Genomic DNA, 19606 nt, shown 5'->3' with positions numbered 1-19606 from the left:
GCAAGACAGATATTTACCCTCTTTCCTTATAGTCTGTAACTGTACGTAAGTGAATGTGTGCTTCTAATGCTAAATAAGCTTGTCACCTTTTATCTGTCATTGCCCATTGAGGATCATAAAAATGTTTTATTTTCATCTGGGTTGAAAAAAGGATGCAAGTACGTGACAACAATTCGACTGATTGCTGTTAGCAGTTAGATTTATCGATCTAATGTCTTTTCTCTTATTTACTTTATGCCATTCAGCCACTAGATGGTGGCAAGATACAATCTATAGAAACCTGAACGCTTGAATTTCCTTTATGACGTCATCCAGTAAAACGGCACTCACCGGTAACTTTATTAGGGACACCTTGCTAGTGCCGGGTATGGACCCCCTTTTGCTTTCAGAACAGCCTTATTCTTCGTGACATAGATTCAGCAATGTGTTGGAAACATTCCTCAGGTATTTTGGTCCATATTGTAATGGAAGCATCACCAGGGCCGTAGCTGGGGTTTGCAAATAATAAGCTAAATAAATAAATTAAGCAATGATTTAAGCTTATTCAAGTTTGTAGGTGATCAGGTGCAGAAACTGAATCAAATGTGAAATAGCATTGCATAGTCTTCACTGTATAAATTAAATATAGATTCATTCTTGTTAAAACTACAAAAGTGAGTGATTTTTCCCTTTTTTCCCTCTAGGATTATCAATAAGAATACCAACAGCAGCTGGTAAATAAGGTACAGTGGCTTTAAGAGATCCAATATGATAATACACATCCATTTTCTGTTTCAACCATTTAAGTTCACTTCAGACATAACCAACAGTTTTTCGAGAATGCTTGTCAAGATGGGTATTTTGACATAAGCGCAAGAAGACGCTAAACTCAATTTGGTGTCGACGGGCTGAGAGACGCAGCTCTGCGTGCACGGAGGTACTGAATGAAGCTCTTTCGTGTCTTTTTGTGCTTGAATATTTAAATTAGTGAGGTGTATTTTATTGTTCAAGCGCAAGAAGACGTGAAAGAGAACTCAATTCAGTGTCCGCTAATAAGCTCAGTTGAGTTCTGTTGCATCTGCTTGTGTTTAAATGCTCTAACATCTCTTGAATGTTTAAACTGGCAAGGCTTGAACACATGCAAATAATAAGTTTTCATTACAACATACAGCAGTGGCCCATCAACTGCTGGCTTCGAGCAGTCATTTGAATTTGCCAAGTGATACGAATCTCCCATTCCACCACATCCAAAAGGTTCTCTACTGGATTGAGATCTGACTGTGGTCAGTAGTCAACTCATTGCCAATTATCATTGTTTGGGATGATTTAGGCTTTGTGACATGGGGCGTTATCCTTCTGGAAGTAGACTATGCTGCTCAAGTGGTACAAGGGTCCTATAGAGCAGTGGTTCACAACCTTTTTTAATTCAGGGCCCACACAACCAAACACATATGTTTGCGCGGCCCACTGCACAAAAATTAACTGACCCCGCTATTGTTGGGTTAATAACTTAGTACTCAGAAGTCTTTATCGAATGAACTGGCAATGAACAGAAAAAAAACTCTGGCTGCATGGCACCGCTTGGCAACTGCTGTTGTTAAGCAGCAAAAATATCTAAGATAAATTGGCAGTTTATTCTTAAACCAATCAGTAAGCTTGAATAGAGGAAGCATAGTTACAGTTTAACATTTATTTTTTCTTATTTAATTATATATGAAATTATGTTATTATGTTATGACATAGACATTTTTACATATATGAACAATATTATTATTTCTTTTAAGAGTAATTTGCGGCCCACCTGCAATACCATCGCGACCCACGAGGGGGCCGAGCCCACAGGTTGAAAACCACTGCTATAGAGTATGCCAAGAAAATACCCCTCACACCATTGCACTACCAGCCTGAACTGATGATACAGGGTAGGATAGATCCATGCTTTCATGTTGATTATGCCCAGTTCTGGCCTTACCATCCGAATGTAGCACACAGAATTCAAGGCTCAACAGACCAGGCAATCTTTTCCCAATCTTCTGTTCCCCAGTTTTGTGAACTGTATCCTCAGTTTCCTGTTCTTAGGTGAAAAGAGTGGCACCCGGTGTTCTGCTGCAGTAGCCCATCCACTACTAGTAGCACATCTGCACAAGGTGTGATGTGTGTTCAGAGATGCTTTTCTGCGTACCTTAGTTATATGGAGTGCTTGAGCTACTGTTCCCTTCTGTGAACTCAAAAACCAGTCTGGCCATTCTCCTCTGACATAAGGGCGTTTTTGCCCTCAAAACTGAGTACACTGGATTTTCTCCTTTTCAGACCATTCTCTTTAAAGCCAGTGGTTGCACATGAAAATTCCAGTAGATCAGCAGATTCAGAAATAGTCAGACCAGCCCATCTGGCACCAACAACCATGCCACGTTCAAAGTCACTTAAATCACCTTTTTTCCCTATTCTGATACTCAGTTTGAACTTCAGCAGATTGTTTTGACCATGTCTACATGCATTCAGTTGCTGCCATGTGATTGGCTGATAAGATAAGTGTGTTAATAAACATGTGTGCCTAATAAAGTGGCTGGTGAATGTAGATTATTTATTAAGTTTTACGGGGATCCATTAAGCTGATCCATGAAGCCTTGCAATTTCAGGCATTTTTTCATTAATCATATTTAAATATTCTGATTAATTATGAATGAATGAATGATTTGAACCTGTGAGACAATATAATCTTCCATGGGAAATGGAATGCATCGTGAACAAGTGATTACATTCAATAAATTGAATAAGAAAAAAAGTTTTTCTTGCCCTTCTCACAATCGTTTTTGAATCCCTTCGGTTTTCATTAGACATGCCATCAAATTTCTCTCAAAACTGTATAAATGATTACTGAAATGTCATGTGCTGTTTAGGTAATAATAATCAACTAGCATCATAATGTAGAAGTGACATCCAAAATACTTACTGCTAATATTAGGGGTGTAACGATACGCGTATTCGTATTGAACCGTTCGGTACGACGCTTTCGGTTCGGTACGCGGTACGCATTATGTATACCGAACGGTTCGTTGGAGTATTTAATTATATTTGAAAAAAAAAAAAAAAAAGAGAGAGAGAGAAATATAATGATATGCGTTCAACAAGGTAGCCCAATAACCCAAACAACGTAACAGGCAACGCCCCTGACACTCCCGAAGAAGAAAAAAACACCATCTTATATGTTTATGTTAGGCTACTCAGCAGGCGCTCGCTCACTCAGTACGCGCTGAAGGCTCGTTGCAAAATAGCCAATGCGTTTAACAGACTAGAAATGAGAAGATCCTCCAATAACCAACAGGTTTGGTGTTTGGGTGCACTTTGGATTCCCTTTAAGCTATAATGGTGATGGCAAGAGAGTGGTTTCCTTTCCAAAGCGCTCGGGCAGAAGCGCTCATGAGGCGTCTGTCTTTGCTAAGCAACAATGACGTGCTCTCTCCATGAGACGCGGAAATTTCAGCGAAGGATAAATGGATTTGCAGCTCTAAAAATCGCTTGCAGTAGCTCTGCTACTAAATTTATTTCAAAATTGCAATCCATATACAACTATGATCAGCTGATCCTTCATCTTGGCTGAGCTCTCAACGTTGTAACGGGAAAGGATGAAGCTGATTGGTTGGTTCTTGTCACATGACCCGCGGTGCGCTTGCGGCATTCTGAAAAGTTGAGATGTTTTTACATTTTGCTGTATCTAAAACGTATCGAACCGAACCGAACCGAACCGTGACATCAGTGTATCGTATCGAACCGAACCGTGAATTTTGTGAACCGTTACACCCCTAGCTAATATATAACTTAAGTTAAAGACATGACACCGAAAGGTTTCAAGACACAAGACATTTAAAACATATAACCAAACATGTTCTTTTATTGTCTGAAAAAGTAACACAATCTCCCAACTGGGTTTATCACATACACTACCACAACGATGAAACACCATTACTACACAAATAGGGACTTCTTTTCAAATATTATAGACATTACAAAAAGATCCCTCATATCTTTCAGTTTTGTTCTGAAGTTATACTAAGCATGGCAGATTGATTCATTTACAGTATGATACTGTACACTGTCACCATTTAGAAACAATGTTGTCTGACGTGGTTCTAAAATCCATAATGTTAAGGGAAGACATTTCATGGTCATTTTTATTTCATATGAAATATTTTACAATATAAACAAAGCATCCGTCTTGGATGGACTTAACAGCAACCAGAGGCCAGGCATTTCAGTGCAAACATGTTTTTTTTTTACAAGGCAGTCTTGGCTGCATTACTCCCTTTAATCTATCAAAAACTAATGAGAAAAAAATAATAATAATAAGGTGCACCAGACAAAGGAGGGGGTTCAAATTAAAAGTAAATTTCACAAAATGTGACAGATATCGAAAATGCATCCTCTGACAGAGCCTGTTAAGTAAATGAGGCCATGTGTTTGTACTGTCCAACAAAAAACATCCAAAAGTGATTAAAGTGATTCTGCAGAGGTGTTTTGATCACTGAAGTGAAATATGCTTCTGGACTTAAATCGTTGTTTTAAGTAAAGTTCCGTTGCAATGGTTTGAGAAAGCATCTATTTATAGAGCAGACGTTATGAGGCGCTTGCTCTGCCTAATGTTGCTCTCTGGTTTCTAACAATGATGTAAAATTACCATTTAATATATGAGGTTCTTACCTATCCACAATCTTCATCCCACTTCCAACTACAGGGTCTAAGAGGCTGTTCGGACCCTCACCACTGACCTCTCAAATATTAGGTGGGACGCTGAAAACAATACTATTGTAAACAGTACTGCCAAAAAATAGAAGGCAGATGTAGGCTAAATATTCCATGTCAAAATAGCCAATGAGGTGCTTATATATAATACAGAATGTAGTCCCTTGATTACCATGTATATGCATTTTTAACCAACTAGAGTTATGGTTACTCACCGGGCTTGAAATAATGAATGCAGATAAACAAATATCCATGTAAAGGGGACAGCAGAGAACTGAAAATGGCTTCATACACAAACTGGAGGGAAAACATAACATTGGAAATGTTTTGTTGATGTGGTGCTAGACAGATTTATACACAACTTGCAAATAAGTAAAAGACACTTCTGTTAAAAACTGAGAATAAATTGAGTTGAAACTACAGCACTTAATACTGATTACTTTAGAATTAGTCCACTTAATTACAATGTCCGCCGCTCCTTGTCAACATTCACAGAGAAGAGGCTGATAGCGCTGTGTTCCACAGGCAAAGAATCCAAATCTGTACACGTCCCTACCTTGTTGTTACACAGTTGGTGGAGGTAGCTAGTTATGTGCATGTATGTGGGGTTTGGGGTAGTTTGCATGGCTGACTGCAGGTGTGTGTGGATAATAGTCAAGCGAGAGGGAGTGAGTTGAAAGTGGTTCATGTCTTTGATTCAAAACGATAAGTCCCACTACAGGATATCCACCTGAACACTCTTCATAAAGCAACAAAACTCTGGAGGGTATGAGCAAAGAAACGAATAAAAGATAAAAAGGGAGGATCACCACATAATAGCACCAATGGATGCAACATGAGCCCTGCTCTCTTTCCAAAATCTCACAGAGTCACTGCCAAAAAGGACATGTTAATTCTGGAGCTTTCTTGAGATGGCAGTCCCAACATTTAAAGCAATAGTCCAAATGTTCAAAGCAAGTAATTTAATGGTTTAATTCAATCTTTGAAATGAGCCTCTGCTCATGGATCTGAGACTTACTGTATATTCCACATGGCAGGTCAAAATCTGATGTAATCTATTCAACTGTGTCATTCGAAAGGAATGATAAATAACAGCAGAGCAAATTATTTGTACATATTTTCACTGAATAAGTCATTCCAACCTAAAATAAGCATTTATTGAAACCGTGAAAAGTTTGTGAAGATTGTGAATATACATATCATGTGTTGGCTGGGGCAAAATTTTTAACCACATCCTCTGGTGACCATATTTTCCACAGAGGTCAGGGACATGATTTGAGTAATGATCAAAACCAGCTCAATTCCCAAGGAAAACAACGAAGCAAATAAAAAGGTTGAAAATAAAATGCCATAGTGGTCTGGATTCAACTCAAGTAAGAAAATCTTTAAAAAGCAAGATTTTTATCGGAGCAGCAAAAGGGCCAAGTCTCTGAATCCCACTGGCCCAAAGGAAGAGAACTGTATGACCTTTCCTTGGAGTGTTTTGGTCGCAACACCCCTGTTCCTGCCATTGCGATTTCCAACACCTTCCTTCTTTCATGACAATAAATAAAGCCATCAAGCTACACAGAAGACAAGCATGTTTTCAAACCAACAGTGACATCCACAAGTATCCTTGTTCATGAGACTAAGTATCAGATTCACACCGGCATAAAACACACACCTGTTTTTATTTCAAAAGGGAATAACAATAAAAAATAATCTACATCTGAATTAAATGGAGACGAAAATTCAATTCAAATCCTTTCTTTTTTTATCTACAGATAGTGTTTTATTCCCTTAAGAAACAAAGACTGGTAAAACGATCCACAGAAACATGATTACAGATGTTTTTACCTCTTCTTAGGAGAGTTAACTATTCATGACCTGAGATTAAATATGAACTTTAATGAAACAGGTAAATCCATTACTCAGTGTAAAGTTGCATACAAAGTAATTGTATGCACAATACGTTTGGGTAAAAATAAAAAAGTAGTAAATCAATAAATAGTCCTTGTTTCCCTTCATTTCAGAATGAGATCCTTTTTTCCACTAATTCAGTCTATGTATTGTTTTATCAAGCATGTGAGTATGATTCTTATTGTCACCAATGAAGCTAACAGTGTCATGACAGATGGATTTATTTTTTAGGAATATTATACAATTTTATGAACCATGAATTAAATGTTGCTCAGATTAGGGCTTTTACGCCTCATTTTTTAACTTGTACTGCATACCAATATCACAAATCTCTGATAACACCTCTGACCTGCACATCAGCATCTATTTCTTAATCCACCGGCTGGATGATCTCTAATCTGTGGCTGACAAAAATACTCTTGAAAACAAAAACATTGTTAAATTACCAGTTACTTCAAGCCTGTTTTGAAAAATAACGGTTGATTCCGACCGGAGAATTTCCTGATTAATTGCTTGTTAGGGTAAATAATCCTATGATGAGAAATTTCCTTTTTCATGTTTTTCTCTTTTTTTTTTTTCTTTCTTTTTTTTTTTTTTGCAGTGACCATTTATGCTGTGGGAACAGTCTCTGGAAGCCATGCCTGTAGGTTTAACAGTCCCCATGTAGTCAAGGTGCTTGATGGAGCGAGTCACCCAACCTCCTGCACTTAGGCACCCCAACATTGCAGATCACCCTGACCCTACGTCAACCCAGTTGGGCCCATGTCAGACACTGGTGATGGAGGCAAGGCAGTTGGGGGCTTTCTGCAGTTTCTCAGGTTGTGTTGTAGGGGGCTCCGGGATTGCACGGAAGCTAAATGGGGGGCCGATGCTGGTGGTACCCATGTGGCCTGGACTTAGGGCCGGATTCTGTCGCCGGTTACTCTCCACGATGCTCGAGGTGTTGGACGCCAGGCTTTCCCGTGTGCTGAGAAAGTGGTGGAGGTGGGAAAATGACCAGAGATGGAGAGATAGAGAAAGGACAAAGAGTAGAGTTTAAGACAAACTAACTGGATCATTATTTTGAGGCAGGAGAAACAATACAAAGCAACACAGAGAGACAAAAAACACACAACCTCACCCTTACCTATAGTTTCACTCTGGTTTGCACGATTAACGGTACAAAAACAGTGTACTCCAAACTGTGACAGTTTGATAATAATATGTTCAAGTAACTAAACCAGAAGCACTGACAGTCAACAATAAGAAAGTGGTTTTACTGCAGGGAGAAGCTGATTAAATAGCTTGACAAAATATTAAATCATCATTTACTCATGCTCATATGGTATGGTTGTATACCACAGAATGTTTCCGCAGAAAACAAAAAGGAAAATTATTAAGAAGTTTTCCCTGCCTTTGTCCACGAAATTACAATAAGCAGATACTGAAGCTTACACAATTTAAAATGGACACAAAAGCACCATAAATCTATTATAAAAGAGGTCAATGTGATTGTGTTGTAAGAAACAGATTGTAATCTTTATTCACCTCTAAATCGTCACATACCGTAGCTCTTTGTATGTTTGTAGTGACACAAGGTTAAGTAAATTTTGACATTTTTGTGGAAAAGTACTGTTTTAAAAGCAAATATTAAACTCAGATATTATGTATTTAACATTAGCACTGCACAGAGAAACATGCAAGCTTTTTTTCTTTTCTTTTGCATATCCCACTGTAACTGCATTACTAGCTTAAATCAATCACAAACTAAATTGTGTCTATGCACAAGAGCTGTGCTGGTGTTTTTCCAAGAGCTGTGAAAATGACATCATCGCTAATGTGATGAGTCATTCAGAAAATAGTGAATTATTGTCTGTGTGTTGCTTGAAGGGGCTGCTGGGGGTCTTTAAAATTAGAGACTTGTGGAAGTTTGTCTTGTAGGTTTTGTAGCTCCATCACAATGTGACTGGGCCACAACTACTGTATTCATAGCCTATTATCATCGTACATGATACACGATAACTGATCATAGAAAGGACAGTAAAATGCATTGCTTTACACAAATTATCAAATAATTTCAGTTCAATACAACAAAACAAAAATAACATTTTAATCAGAATAGTAGTATGAGTTGTACTGATAAAATATATTATTGGTACTTACGTAGTGTTAAATTACTCTTTCTATGGGATTTTCAGTAAAAATTTTGGTTTTCACTAACTGACAAATCAGTCATAGAATGTTTCAGTCATTATTAGGTAAAAATAAGCAAACGTACTACACTGTGAGAAAAAAAAAAGTTGAATAACTGATAAAGTCCTAGCAGAAAAGTACTAGTGTACATATCAGACATTTACTTCCAACCTTAAAATACAACATAATGTAAAGTGTAATTCAAAATAAGGGTAAAATACCTGAGAAAATTCAATAAAGAAAATTCCATCACATTAACAAGGTACTTTTCCTTGTGTTTAGTTTTCTTGAAGTATATTGTAAGGAGTAGAGGCAGCACATGTGCAAAACATGTAGGCTCTCTCAGTTATTCTACCCCTGCCATATCCCTCTGAATGAGTCATACAGACACAAGGGGTCTATTTTTAGCAGCTGAAAAAGTCCTCACCCTCTCACTCATAAAGGGCTTCTGCTAACACATACACAGCCCTGGGAAACCCACTTAAAGGCTGTCTGTGCTGGTTTGTGGCCTTGGCAAAGAAGAACGGGAAAAAACATCCCATACATCACAGTATAAGATTGTAATTATATGGGGCCTATGCAACTATGTGCTTCAAATCAAACATAAAATGTTTTAATAAAACCATCATATAAAAGCTGACCTATGGTAAAGGTTTCATTTTGTGGGATGTCAGAGAAATAAAGTGGATTCTACCATAATAGCTTTCAAAACTTACTGTATGTTTTCTGGTAAGCATAATGTTATATATTCTTTCCTCACTTTTGAACGTAATCTTATGTCTTTGGTCATAGAAAAGAAAAATGGCAATTAATTGATGCACAGAACACTTGTTCACAGTCAGCAATTGAAAATATACACTCAAATATACGTTTTTAATTTGTAACACATTCTGTCTCTGAAGTGAGTACTTACCGAGGCGAGTTAAACCCACTGTCTACAGTCACACTACTGCTGTCCATGCTGTCCAGCCGTGCCGAGTGAGCCGACTTCTGGCTGTTATTATTCTCGCTCTCCTTAGGACTAAGCAGAGTCAAGTTGTTCTCAAACTTCCGCTGTAAATCCCGCTCTTTCTCCCTTTCAAGCAACCACTGCATGGTCCCGCCGCCTCCACCACCGTCTCCAGCCCCTGCCCGCCCCTTTGCTTCTGTTGGGGCGGCCTCTTTATGGGAGGTCTCCTCTGCCTCCTCCTCATCGTCATCATCTGACACGTTGTAATAGTCAAAAGCAGCTTCAGATGTGGAGGGAGCAACCTGTTCTGTGCCTGTAGGTGCCGGGGCAGATGCAGGCAAAGGGGTGGAGTGTGGTAGCTGCTGGGTCTCCAGAGCGTCAAGGACCTCGGATGATTTCATGTGCGGAGTCTTACGCAAAGTGCCCGACTTTGAGTAGCCACTGTCCACATAGCTCACAGTCAAAACATTGTGTGGCGGTTTGAACAAAGTGTCCTTACTAAAAATCTCTTTCCTCTTGTCCACACCGCTACCAGTGCTACCACCACCTCCCCCGCCCCCTGGGTCAGTGTTGTGTTGGTGCTGTATCAAACGTCCATTGGGTATAGGCTCAGGAGTCTGGCTCGGTGTGGGTTTGCCAGAACCATTGTGTCCCTTGATGGAGGAGTCCTCTTTGTACTCCAAGGGGTAAGGAGAGGTGAGGTGAGGCGTCTGCTGGTCAGCTGGAGAGCCCTTGCGGATTCCATCAGATGGGGTTAAAGTGTCATGGTCAGATTTGCCCAGAGGCAGTGGGGCAGTAAGGATCGTTTCATTCGATGTATTGCACTGTAAGTAGTCATCAGCCAAAGGCTTTGGCGACAAGGCCTTCAGGTCACTGTAGGCTGGGAGACTGTCCCTGCTTTTGTTTCGTTCTAGAGGGCTGCAGAGCCTTGATTCATCCAGACTCATTTTGCCCATATCAGATACAGACATTTCAGAGCTGAACTTGGCAGAAGAAAACATGATGCATGAGTAGTGCGGGGCCTTTTGAGAGGAGGCCCTCAGTGTCCCATCATCGGTATAGTAGCGGCTTCTGTCATCAGGACTGCGGTCATAATCCTCAGCCGTACCAAGCGTGGAGCTCCCACCTCCCAGCGGGCCCTTGGAGTTGTCCATAGAACGCGATCGTTCTTTAGCCTTATCGGGCCGCTCATTGCGTGACTTGCGATCCTGAGTGTGGCTGTGGCTCCGGTGCACTTTAGAATGTGACGTTCCACGTGAAGGCTCAGGGAAAGGCATCTCTGTCCGCCTCTTTGCAAGCTCCCCTGAAACATCCCATTCTGGGGTGACAGGAAAGTGTGACTCAGCAATGTTGGGGTTGCTGTGGACAAGGTAGGCACCACCAATTCTGCGTTCAACTGTGTACATTCCCTCTCTTGGGGAGCGTACCAGAGAGTGACTGAAAAAACGGTAGTCCCTCTCCAGGCTGACTGCTGGCAGGTCCAGATTTGAGCCCTCAGAGGGGTCTCCCCGAGAAGCTCGCGTCTTGCTGTGTGAACGTGACTTCCCATGTGGCACACGCCGGTGGCCTCGGCTCCGGCGACTGCGGGCACTGTGCTGTGCTGAGGAGTTGGCCTTGCATCGTTGAGCTCGTTCCTCTTCTAGTCGCTTCATGACAGCTGTGTGACGGGCCACGTTCTCCACCGTCAGGTCTGGGTTAATGCGGCGGATGATCTCCATCTCCACCTCACGAGGGATCGCTGCAGCAGACGGTGTATCCTCATCCCTCAAGGGCCACTCCTCTGGAGGGAACTGTGCTGAAAAGTTGGCCAGCTGTTTGGTCTTGTCCTTTTTCAAGCTCAAGCGGAACAGTTTTAACCCAAACTTCTTAGACTGCCTCTCACTGCTGCCCCCACCACTCCCCTCCTTCTTCTTGGTTAGTGTGTCTGTCTTGTAAGAGAAGGTGGCAGTCATGCTCTTGTTCTTGTCAGTGGGGTCAGGTGGATGCTGAATGGCAGATGGAGGCGGTGGGGGTTGTAGGTATGAAGGGGGATCTCCTTTGGGTTCTTTCGGGGATTTTCTTTGAATTGTTGAGGTATGAATGGTGGGCACCTCATCACGGTAGGCATTATAGGAGTCGCAGTGGTTCTTAGGGTTAGGCCTTTCTCGTACGCAGCCAGAGGTGGAGGGAGTGATGGTTCCAGATTGTGGTGATGTGCATTGCTGTTGAGGTGGTGGCTGTTGCTGCTGCTGCTGCTGTTGTTGTTGTTGCTGCTGCTGTCGCTCTGGATGCCGCTCATCCAGGTGGTACCACTTGCTGTTGGTGCGAATGAGGGATGGGGTGATGAAGTAGGTCTGTGGAGTAACAATGAAGTAACCTTCTGGTGTAGGGTAGATCTTTCTCTCCCGTACCAACATGTTCAGCGTGTGCCGCAGGATCTCTGGACTTGGGGTGGGTACACCTGAAGAAAATACAACCGCATGTAAATTTCAAAATCATTTTCAAAGTGCTAATTTAATTTTTATTGCTGACACAACTTTTTCTATTTGGCTAACATTTGTGATATGATAATAATAAACCTTCAATCATCATTATCAATTAATTTTTCAAAGGAAAAGCTCAACGGGCAAACACTTATAAAAAATAGAGTGCAGAGTGAGGGGGAAATGGGGGGGGGGTAGCAAATTAGTGAGTTTATGTTGATGTCAGCATTATCCAGAACTACTCTGATGTGCCAAAAGTAGGATTAACCCTAAGTAGGTGTGATCACAAAAATAACTACAGAAGGCCAATAAAAAGAAGAGCATTGGTTGCTGGTTTATGTCACCACCAATCACAACACACCAGTCATTACCTCATCTTTCATCATCATGTCTGTAAGCCCTTCAATGCAATAAGACAAAAACCTTCCAGTGTGACTTACCAAAAGTCCCTCCTTCATAAGAACTCACATGATAATAAAATACAATAATAATATTAAAATATCTCCTAACAATTTCAAACCAAAACAGTTTCTTGCCGTTTTAGTTATACATTTTACATTATATCTTGTTTTGCCCTTATTTCATTAGCCAAACTGAAAATTTTAACTAATACAGTAAGCCTAAGCTGACTTAGCTAACTGTTCACTTATGGTACTTTTCCACTGCATGGTACGGCACAGTACGGTTCAGTACGGTTTGGTACGGTTCACTTTTAGGGGGTTTTCCACTGGGTAAAGTACCTGGTACTTTTTTTAGTACCACCTCGGTTGAGGTTCCCAGTAAACCATACCACTACCAAAACATGATGTGTAAACTCTGCTGAACACTGACTGGCCGGAGAGAATCGTCACTACCTACGTCACTGAACTTGCAGCACATACACAACAGAACCACTAGATTTAAATCAGCACAGTCAACAAAGGATCGAGCACCACTGTTTTGAATGAGGAATCCTTTTTTTACAACCAAAAAATGCCTGTTTTGTTGTCTGTTGAGGTAGTACAGACATTCCTCTAGTTGATAGCAGAGGAGCGGATCCAGCGGGAGCTTGATTGGATTGATGACAATAATGACATGTGAATAATGGCACCCACTCTAAACTGATACTAAACTGCAGAGGAAAGGCAAACCGAGCCAAGCCGTGCCGTACCTTACTGAACGGTGCCGAGTCGTACCACGCAGTGGAAAAGCACATAAGTCGGATTGAATACTTGTAAAACTTCAACTGTTAAGTGAGACAACAGAAACATTTTATAAAGTTAATGTTTACCATCAATTTATTAATTGTTATAAGCTGCTTAATCAGTCGATCATCAATTATAATTATTTCATTTATGAAGGTCTATTTTATTATTATAAGACAACCAACTATTGGGCCACTTGGAAACCTTCATGGAGCACCAGTGAACCACAAACCGTATATTCTCATATTTTGAGATCCACTGCTCTGTACTTTCAAACTAGGCTTTAGAGGGAATATATTTTTATGCCATTAAAATTGTTTACTTAGAGACTTAAAGATAGACATTACATTTGTGGTATGACTCAGTACTGTGAATATCTCTCTTAGTTTAATATCATGTGTGCAAAATAAGTAAACCTTGACTGTAACTCAGACAGAGAGCACCAGCAGGGTAGACTGCACTACAAGGTGCATGGTGTCCTCACTGCACTCAAGTCCTCACTTCACCCAAGTCAGCTTTTCAACACACTTAATAAAGAAAAAAACACACACGTAATGGATAAAGAAGCAGATAAGCTGTCAGGGTTAAGTGTTGCCTGCCATTACATCATACAGTGGTAGTTGCCATACCAACATGACGCAATCCAGAGCTATTGCTCTTTTTTTTTTTTTACCACTCCTTTAAGGGAAAGCAGACAGACTCTATTCAGGTGAAGTTTGCACACTTTGCACTTTGATTGACTGATTTCTCTGAACAAAGCTAAGCAATATATATATATATATATATATATATATATATATCTATATATATATATGTGTGTGTGTGTGTGTGTGTGTGTGTGTGTGTGTGTGTGTATTTATATATATTAGGGCTGTCAAATGAGTAAAATTTTTAATCAAATTAATCAGAATTTTCAGTGGATTAATCAGGATTAATCACTATTTGCAATTACACCTGAATCCTACCCATTTTTTTTCTTAAATGCATACCAAAAGATAAATAACAGGACACAGATATATAATTTTCATGTATTGATTCATCAATATGTGGTTCTTTTTTTCTGAATTTCAAAAGTTTAACATTTACTTAATCAAATTTACCTGAGCACTATAACAAACCATGCCATTTAACTACAGATAGTGTAAGAGTTTTAGGTGAACCAGTGGTTAAATATAGCCACATATCTATGAAATTATGCATAGAGAAACTCGAAAGAATGAACTCAGAAACACAAACATGCGCCCTCTGCACTCTGGGCACTCTTGTTTTTGGGAGGTGTTCATTTGCTCTGCCACAATACTTTAGGATCGATATTTTCACGTTCTGAAGGCTTCAAGTGCCAGTAAAACCAAGCAAAAACGCATATGCTTTCCCAAACAGCTGTAATTTTCGCTGCATTGCATGTAGGCGTTCTGCGCATGTGCAGTGTGAAACACAGGACGCTATAACAGGAAGAAGCTCCAGCATATCAACTACCAAAGTCGTCTCTGTTTATCGAGCCTGGCATGATTGTATTTGAGAGTACCCTGTTTACCCCAAAACCCGCAATAATCATAACTAACAATTACAATAGTACAGGGGGAAAAAAATATTTTAAAGGGGAGTTTTGATAGTGACAGTATTTATAAATATATTCATTTTCATCAATTAATAAAACTTATGGTCAGTCTTTACTGTAAATTCCTTGCCTAAAAAAAAGAAAGAAAAGAAAAACCATTATGAATTTGAGCTAGTACTATATTCTCAGGAAATTAAATGACTGAAGCCAAATAAATATGGCTATATATCCAGCACAAGACGAGGATTATCCCAATAAAACTGAAAGTCTTTTTATAATGTTATAATGACACTTGCTTAGGTAATAATTAATGTGTTTATGTCTATTATAAAATATTATCAGTAGTGTTTACAATACTCAAACGTGTGTGTGTGTGTGTGTGTATGTGTTCATAAGTGTGTCTGGCAGGCTACCTGGGAAGCAGGTGGCAAGGTGCTCCATCAGCGCATCTTGTGTGACAGGCTTTCGGGCAGAGTTCATGGCTGAGATGGCCAGACACAGAATCTCTCCCAGTGGGATGAACTGAGACTGACTGATGGGTGACATACTGATTGGAGATACATCGCCTAGAGAGGGACACACACACAAAATAATGTTCAGTCCTACTATACAAGACCGTACTTGTTTGGCAACTGATTGGTCCTTAAATGTCACTTTTTATAATGTTACACAAACAAGAAAACAAAAACCACCTAAGAAGTTCACGATGTCTCCCACAGTGTTAATGTGGGACCAGGAGAAAGGTTCAAGATGCTGTACAGTCACAACAGTAGCGTGAAGGTTATCCAGGGTGTGTGATCGTGTGTTGCCAAATGTGACCTTACACTGACGACTCAGCAATAAGCCCCTCTGCCTACGTAGGCAGAAAGACCCCAGGCCATGCATCAATATTGATCCCAAAAAAACACCATGCATATTGGATTTACTTGAAGCACAATTCAGAGCAAATAAAACATTATATCACATAATACATCTGAGAGACTATACTTCACTTTTCCACTTTCCTGCATTCGTGTTGAAAGGACTTTTAATGCTGATTAAAATAAGCATATACACTACAGCAAATGCTTTAATGTTGTTGGTAGCAGATGAAATACCACAAGACACATGTTATATGCAGAACGTCTGTCTGACACACCTTTTAAACTCAAAGTATTCACTGAGTAAACCTTACAATTACTATGATGTTTAATAGTGAGAACTGAGTCAGCATTATCCAAACCATGGCTAAAAATCACCATGGATCATTTATTCAGTTACTCATCCTGAAGTGAAATCCAATTTGGAGATGAGATCAGAAATACAAAGCATAATTTTATTGTTCATAAATAAATTAAAAAGCATAGACTATACACTTTAGCCATTTTTATTGGTTTGAAATGAAGTCTTAACTAATGAGTTGCAGTAGAAACATTGATCTTGGAGTGAGAGAGAAAAAAAACTTTGAAACCAATGTCCATTCATATGTACTGAAAGAAGCCACAAAATATCTCAGGGAACATTATGTTTCATGCTAAGATTACACTGTGAGCATGAATAACTCCTTTAACCTCTAAAGATTATGCTGTGCTTTACAACTTAACTCACAATGCTAAAAGAAACTATAAAACTTTTCTGAATATAGCGTTAAGGGCAACAAAGAGTCTGAAGCAGTGCTGCTAACACTGCAGGATGCAGATAGGATGACATCATCCACATAGAGCTGCTGCTCTCCTGGTGTGTGTGTGTGTGTGTGTGTGTGTGTGTGTGTGTGTGTACAGCAGGCGAAGAACCATCACTCAAATCCCAACCTGTGTGTCTCACTGTTCATGCAGAGTCTGTACAGACAGCAACGTGCTGCTCATAACCCTCTAAATGACTTATGGAGCATTAGTGACTGCTGGGGAAGCTGGTGGCCCAGTGTTTTTTTTTTTTGTGAGGTATCAGCATGCTAGAGCTAAATTCAGTGCTCTCCGTTATGAATTTTATTGTTTTTACTTTAGTAGGGAGAAAGAAAGAGAGAGCAGGATGGAGGGAGGCACAGAGAGACCCCTCCCTCCGCTCCTGCCATCAGAAAAGGCAGCTCTGGCGATGGACACTTACCCAACATGCTCCACTCCACACAAAGACTGGAGAGGTGTGACCAATCACGAGCAAGCTTCATGCACACCTTTTTTTAACACTCCTCCAGCACTGCTCACTAGCATACACACACACACACACACATCTGCTTGCTCTACCCTCACACACAAACACATGCTAGTAGGTGGCCTGCTGAATTCGTTGTTATGGCAACGCATCCCAGTTGCTCTCTCTTGTTCCCTCAGATGTGTGCTACGCCATGCTCTCTCTCTCTCTCTCTCTCTCTCTCTCTCTCGTTCCTCAGATGTGTGCTACGCCATGCTCTCTCTCTCTCTCTCTCTCTCCAGCTCCCCCTTTCCTGTTCTTCCTGTCTCCATTCCTGCACTTGTGCTTCACACTCAATCTTGTTAATGAAAAATTGAGGACAGTACGTTGGCTGCAAGAAAACAGGGCCCTTTAGGTAAATAACACCTTTTTTATGCACACAAATCATCGTGATCCCATGTTTTAAACTTTAGTTAGTGTGTAATGTTGTTATGTTGAGTATAAAAAATATCTGTAAGATTCTAAAGCTCAAAGTTCAATGCCAAGCGAGATATTTTATTTAACAGAATTCGCCTACAAAAAACGACCCGTTTGGACTACATCCCTATAGTTCCTGCAGTAATGACGTCACTAAAACAGTTTTTTGACTAACATCCGCGTGGTCTTGATGCGCTCGCACGGAGAAGGAGGAAAAGTTGCGTTTGTGTTTGTTGCCATGTCGTCGAAATGCTGTTATTTTCATCTCGGAGTCCAATCACCTTTGTTTGGGCTTCCCAGGGACGCTGTATTTGGAGATTAATGGTTACAATTTATGTTTAACTCTGTTTCCGAAAATTATAATCCACATGTAAAACTATGTGCAGCACATTTTGCGGATGACAACTTCCTCAATCTCAATCAGTTTAATGCCGGATTCACACAAAGATTATTCTTGAAAGATGGAGCAGTTCCCTCTTTGTCTGGAGAAGGCGTTGTTTATGGACCACAACCGGTAAGTGTATTTAATCATTTAAGTTGGTGCGTTTAACAGTTTCTGTAACTTATTACACAAAAGGCAACGCTGTTTAGCTTTGTTAACTTGATGTTAGGGCTGTGCAAAAAAATAGAATGCGATTTTCATGTGCATCTCGTCAGTAAAAACGCTCCTATGATTATAAGTACATCTCCAGCACATACTCCTGCCCACTTGCTTCTCAAAACTGCTCCAAAACTAGCCCAATCGCGTTTCCAGGAGGGCCGCGTGCGCTCAGCTGCTGTCGAATCACAACACAGGAACTGCTGGCCCAATCAGAACTCGTCAAGTATTTCTGAAGGAGGGACTTTATAGAACAAGGAAGTCATCAGCCCGTTTTTATGACATTGAAAACAGCGGTATACAGATAGATGAATTGTGTGAAAAATACAGTTTTTTTACACGCGAAACATGAACACATGTTATATTGCACACTGTAAACACAATCTAAGCTTCAAAAAAGAGTGAAAAACAGGACCTTTAAAATAAAATGTTATTTTAAATTGTAATCATATTTCATAATATTACGTCTTTAAACGTCTTTCAAAACCATTTTTAAAAACTTACAGACACTGCAAATATATAAAACGTATGGCCATTAATATTCTTACACACATAAATAAGAGTGTAGTACTAAAAAAAAAAAAAAAACATTCCACATTTCTTCTCTTTAAATTTCAGAGCAGAAAATGCAGCTAATTTCATCTGTGCCTGGTCATCATCAATAGTCATGGGAAACAGACAGCTATGACATCAGTGATCACAAACAGGAGTATGAATAGCACAAACAAACAGCTTGCCCTGCAAAGAACTGTACGCACTGTGAAAAAAAAAAAAAACATCAATCCTTCTGTTCTGTTCGGGGTCTGAGAGACACCAAGGCTGTTTAAACAGCTCATAAAACATACTTAACATCATAGTATCAGGATGATACTTTATGACTAATCTTATGAAAACAGATTCTAAATTTAAACTTTATTAAACCAGAGAACCCATATATAAAACATGAATAAAAAAAACATTATTAATTATAACACTATTATTATTATTGATATTCACTATAAACATTTGCATGTGTAGACATTTAGCAGTGGGGTCTCTGGCACTGCAAACAATTAAAACAAAGCTGCTCTTTACAGTACTTGAGGTTTAATATTCTTTCTGTGTCTGTTAAATGTTTAGGGGGGGGGTCGCTCAAATGGTGTCACATCACATACTCTAGTCTTTGTGCAAGCCGGATTGTATGGATGCAAACACTTCTGAGGTGACGTCATCCCACTGGGCATAAGCAGTTGACAGGAACGAGGGAAGAAAGAGACCATGAGAGGAAGAGAGAGAGAGAGTGAAGATGAGATCAAGAGATGAGAGATAACTTACCATCAATGTATCACATGTTCTAAAATTGTTTAAAAGTGTAGTACAATGTTACTTGCTGCAAATAGCGAAAATAGAAAACAGTACAGAGAAGCTAGATTTACTGTCTGAAATGTGTTGTGGGCCTTTAATACGGCACCAGACAGCATTCTGCAAAACTATGTATGTCAG

General features: G+C 39.9%; 1 protein-coding gene across 3 annotated transcripts in view; it reads right to left on the bottom strand.

Annotated features, from left to right (window-relative positions):
- Positions 1–3853: 3853 nt before the first annotated feature.
- LOC113078943 (storkhead-box protein 2-like) overlaps positions 3854–19606 on the bottom strand; it is a 47116-nt gene continuing 31363 nt past the window's right edge. For all 3 annotated transcript variants that reach the window (XM_026251190.1, XM_026251321.1, XM_026251251.1), the window contains exons 2-4: positions 15357–15509; positions 9704–12179; positions 3854–7585 (exon numbers count right to left, since the gene is read on the bottom strand). In XM_026251190.1, the coding sequence (XP_026106975.1) occupies positions 7384–7585; positions 9704–12179; positions 15357–15509 (2831 nt within the window). In that variant the 3' untranslated portion in view covers positions 3854–7383. The remainder of the gene's footprint in view (positions 7586–9703; positions 12180–15356; positions 15510–19606) is intronic.

The sequence above is a fragment of the Carassius auratus genome, chromosome 1, assembly GCF_003368295.1.
Source record: "Carassius auratus strain Wakin chromosome 1, ASM336829v1, whole genome shotgun sequence".
NCBI lineage: Eukaryota > Metazoa > Chordata > Actinopteri > Cypriniformes > Cyprinidae > Carassius > Carassius auratus.
The sequence above is the reverse complement of the archived record's forward strand: the minus strand, read 5'-3'. Positions and strand labels throughout refer to the sequence as shown.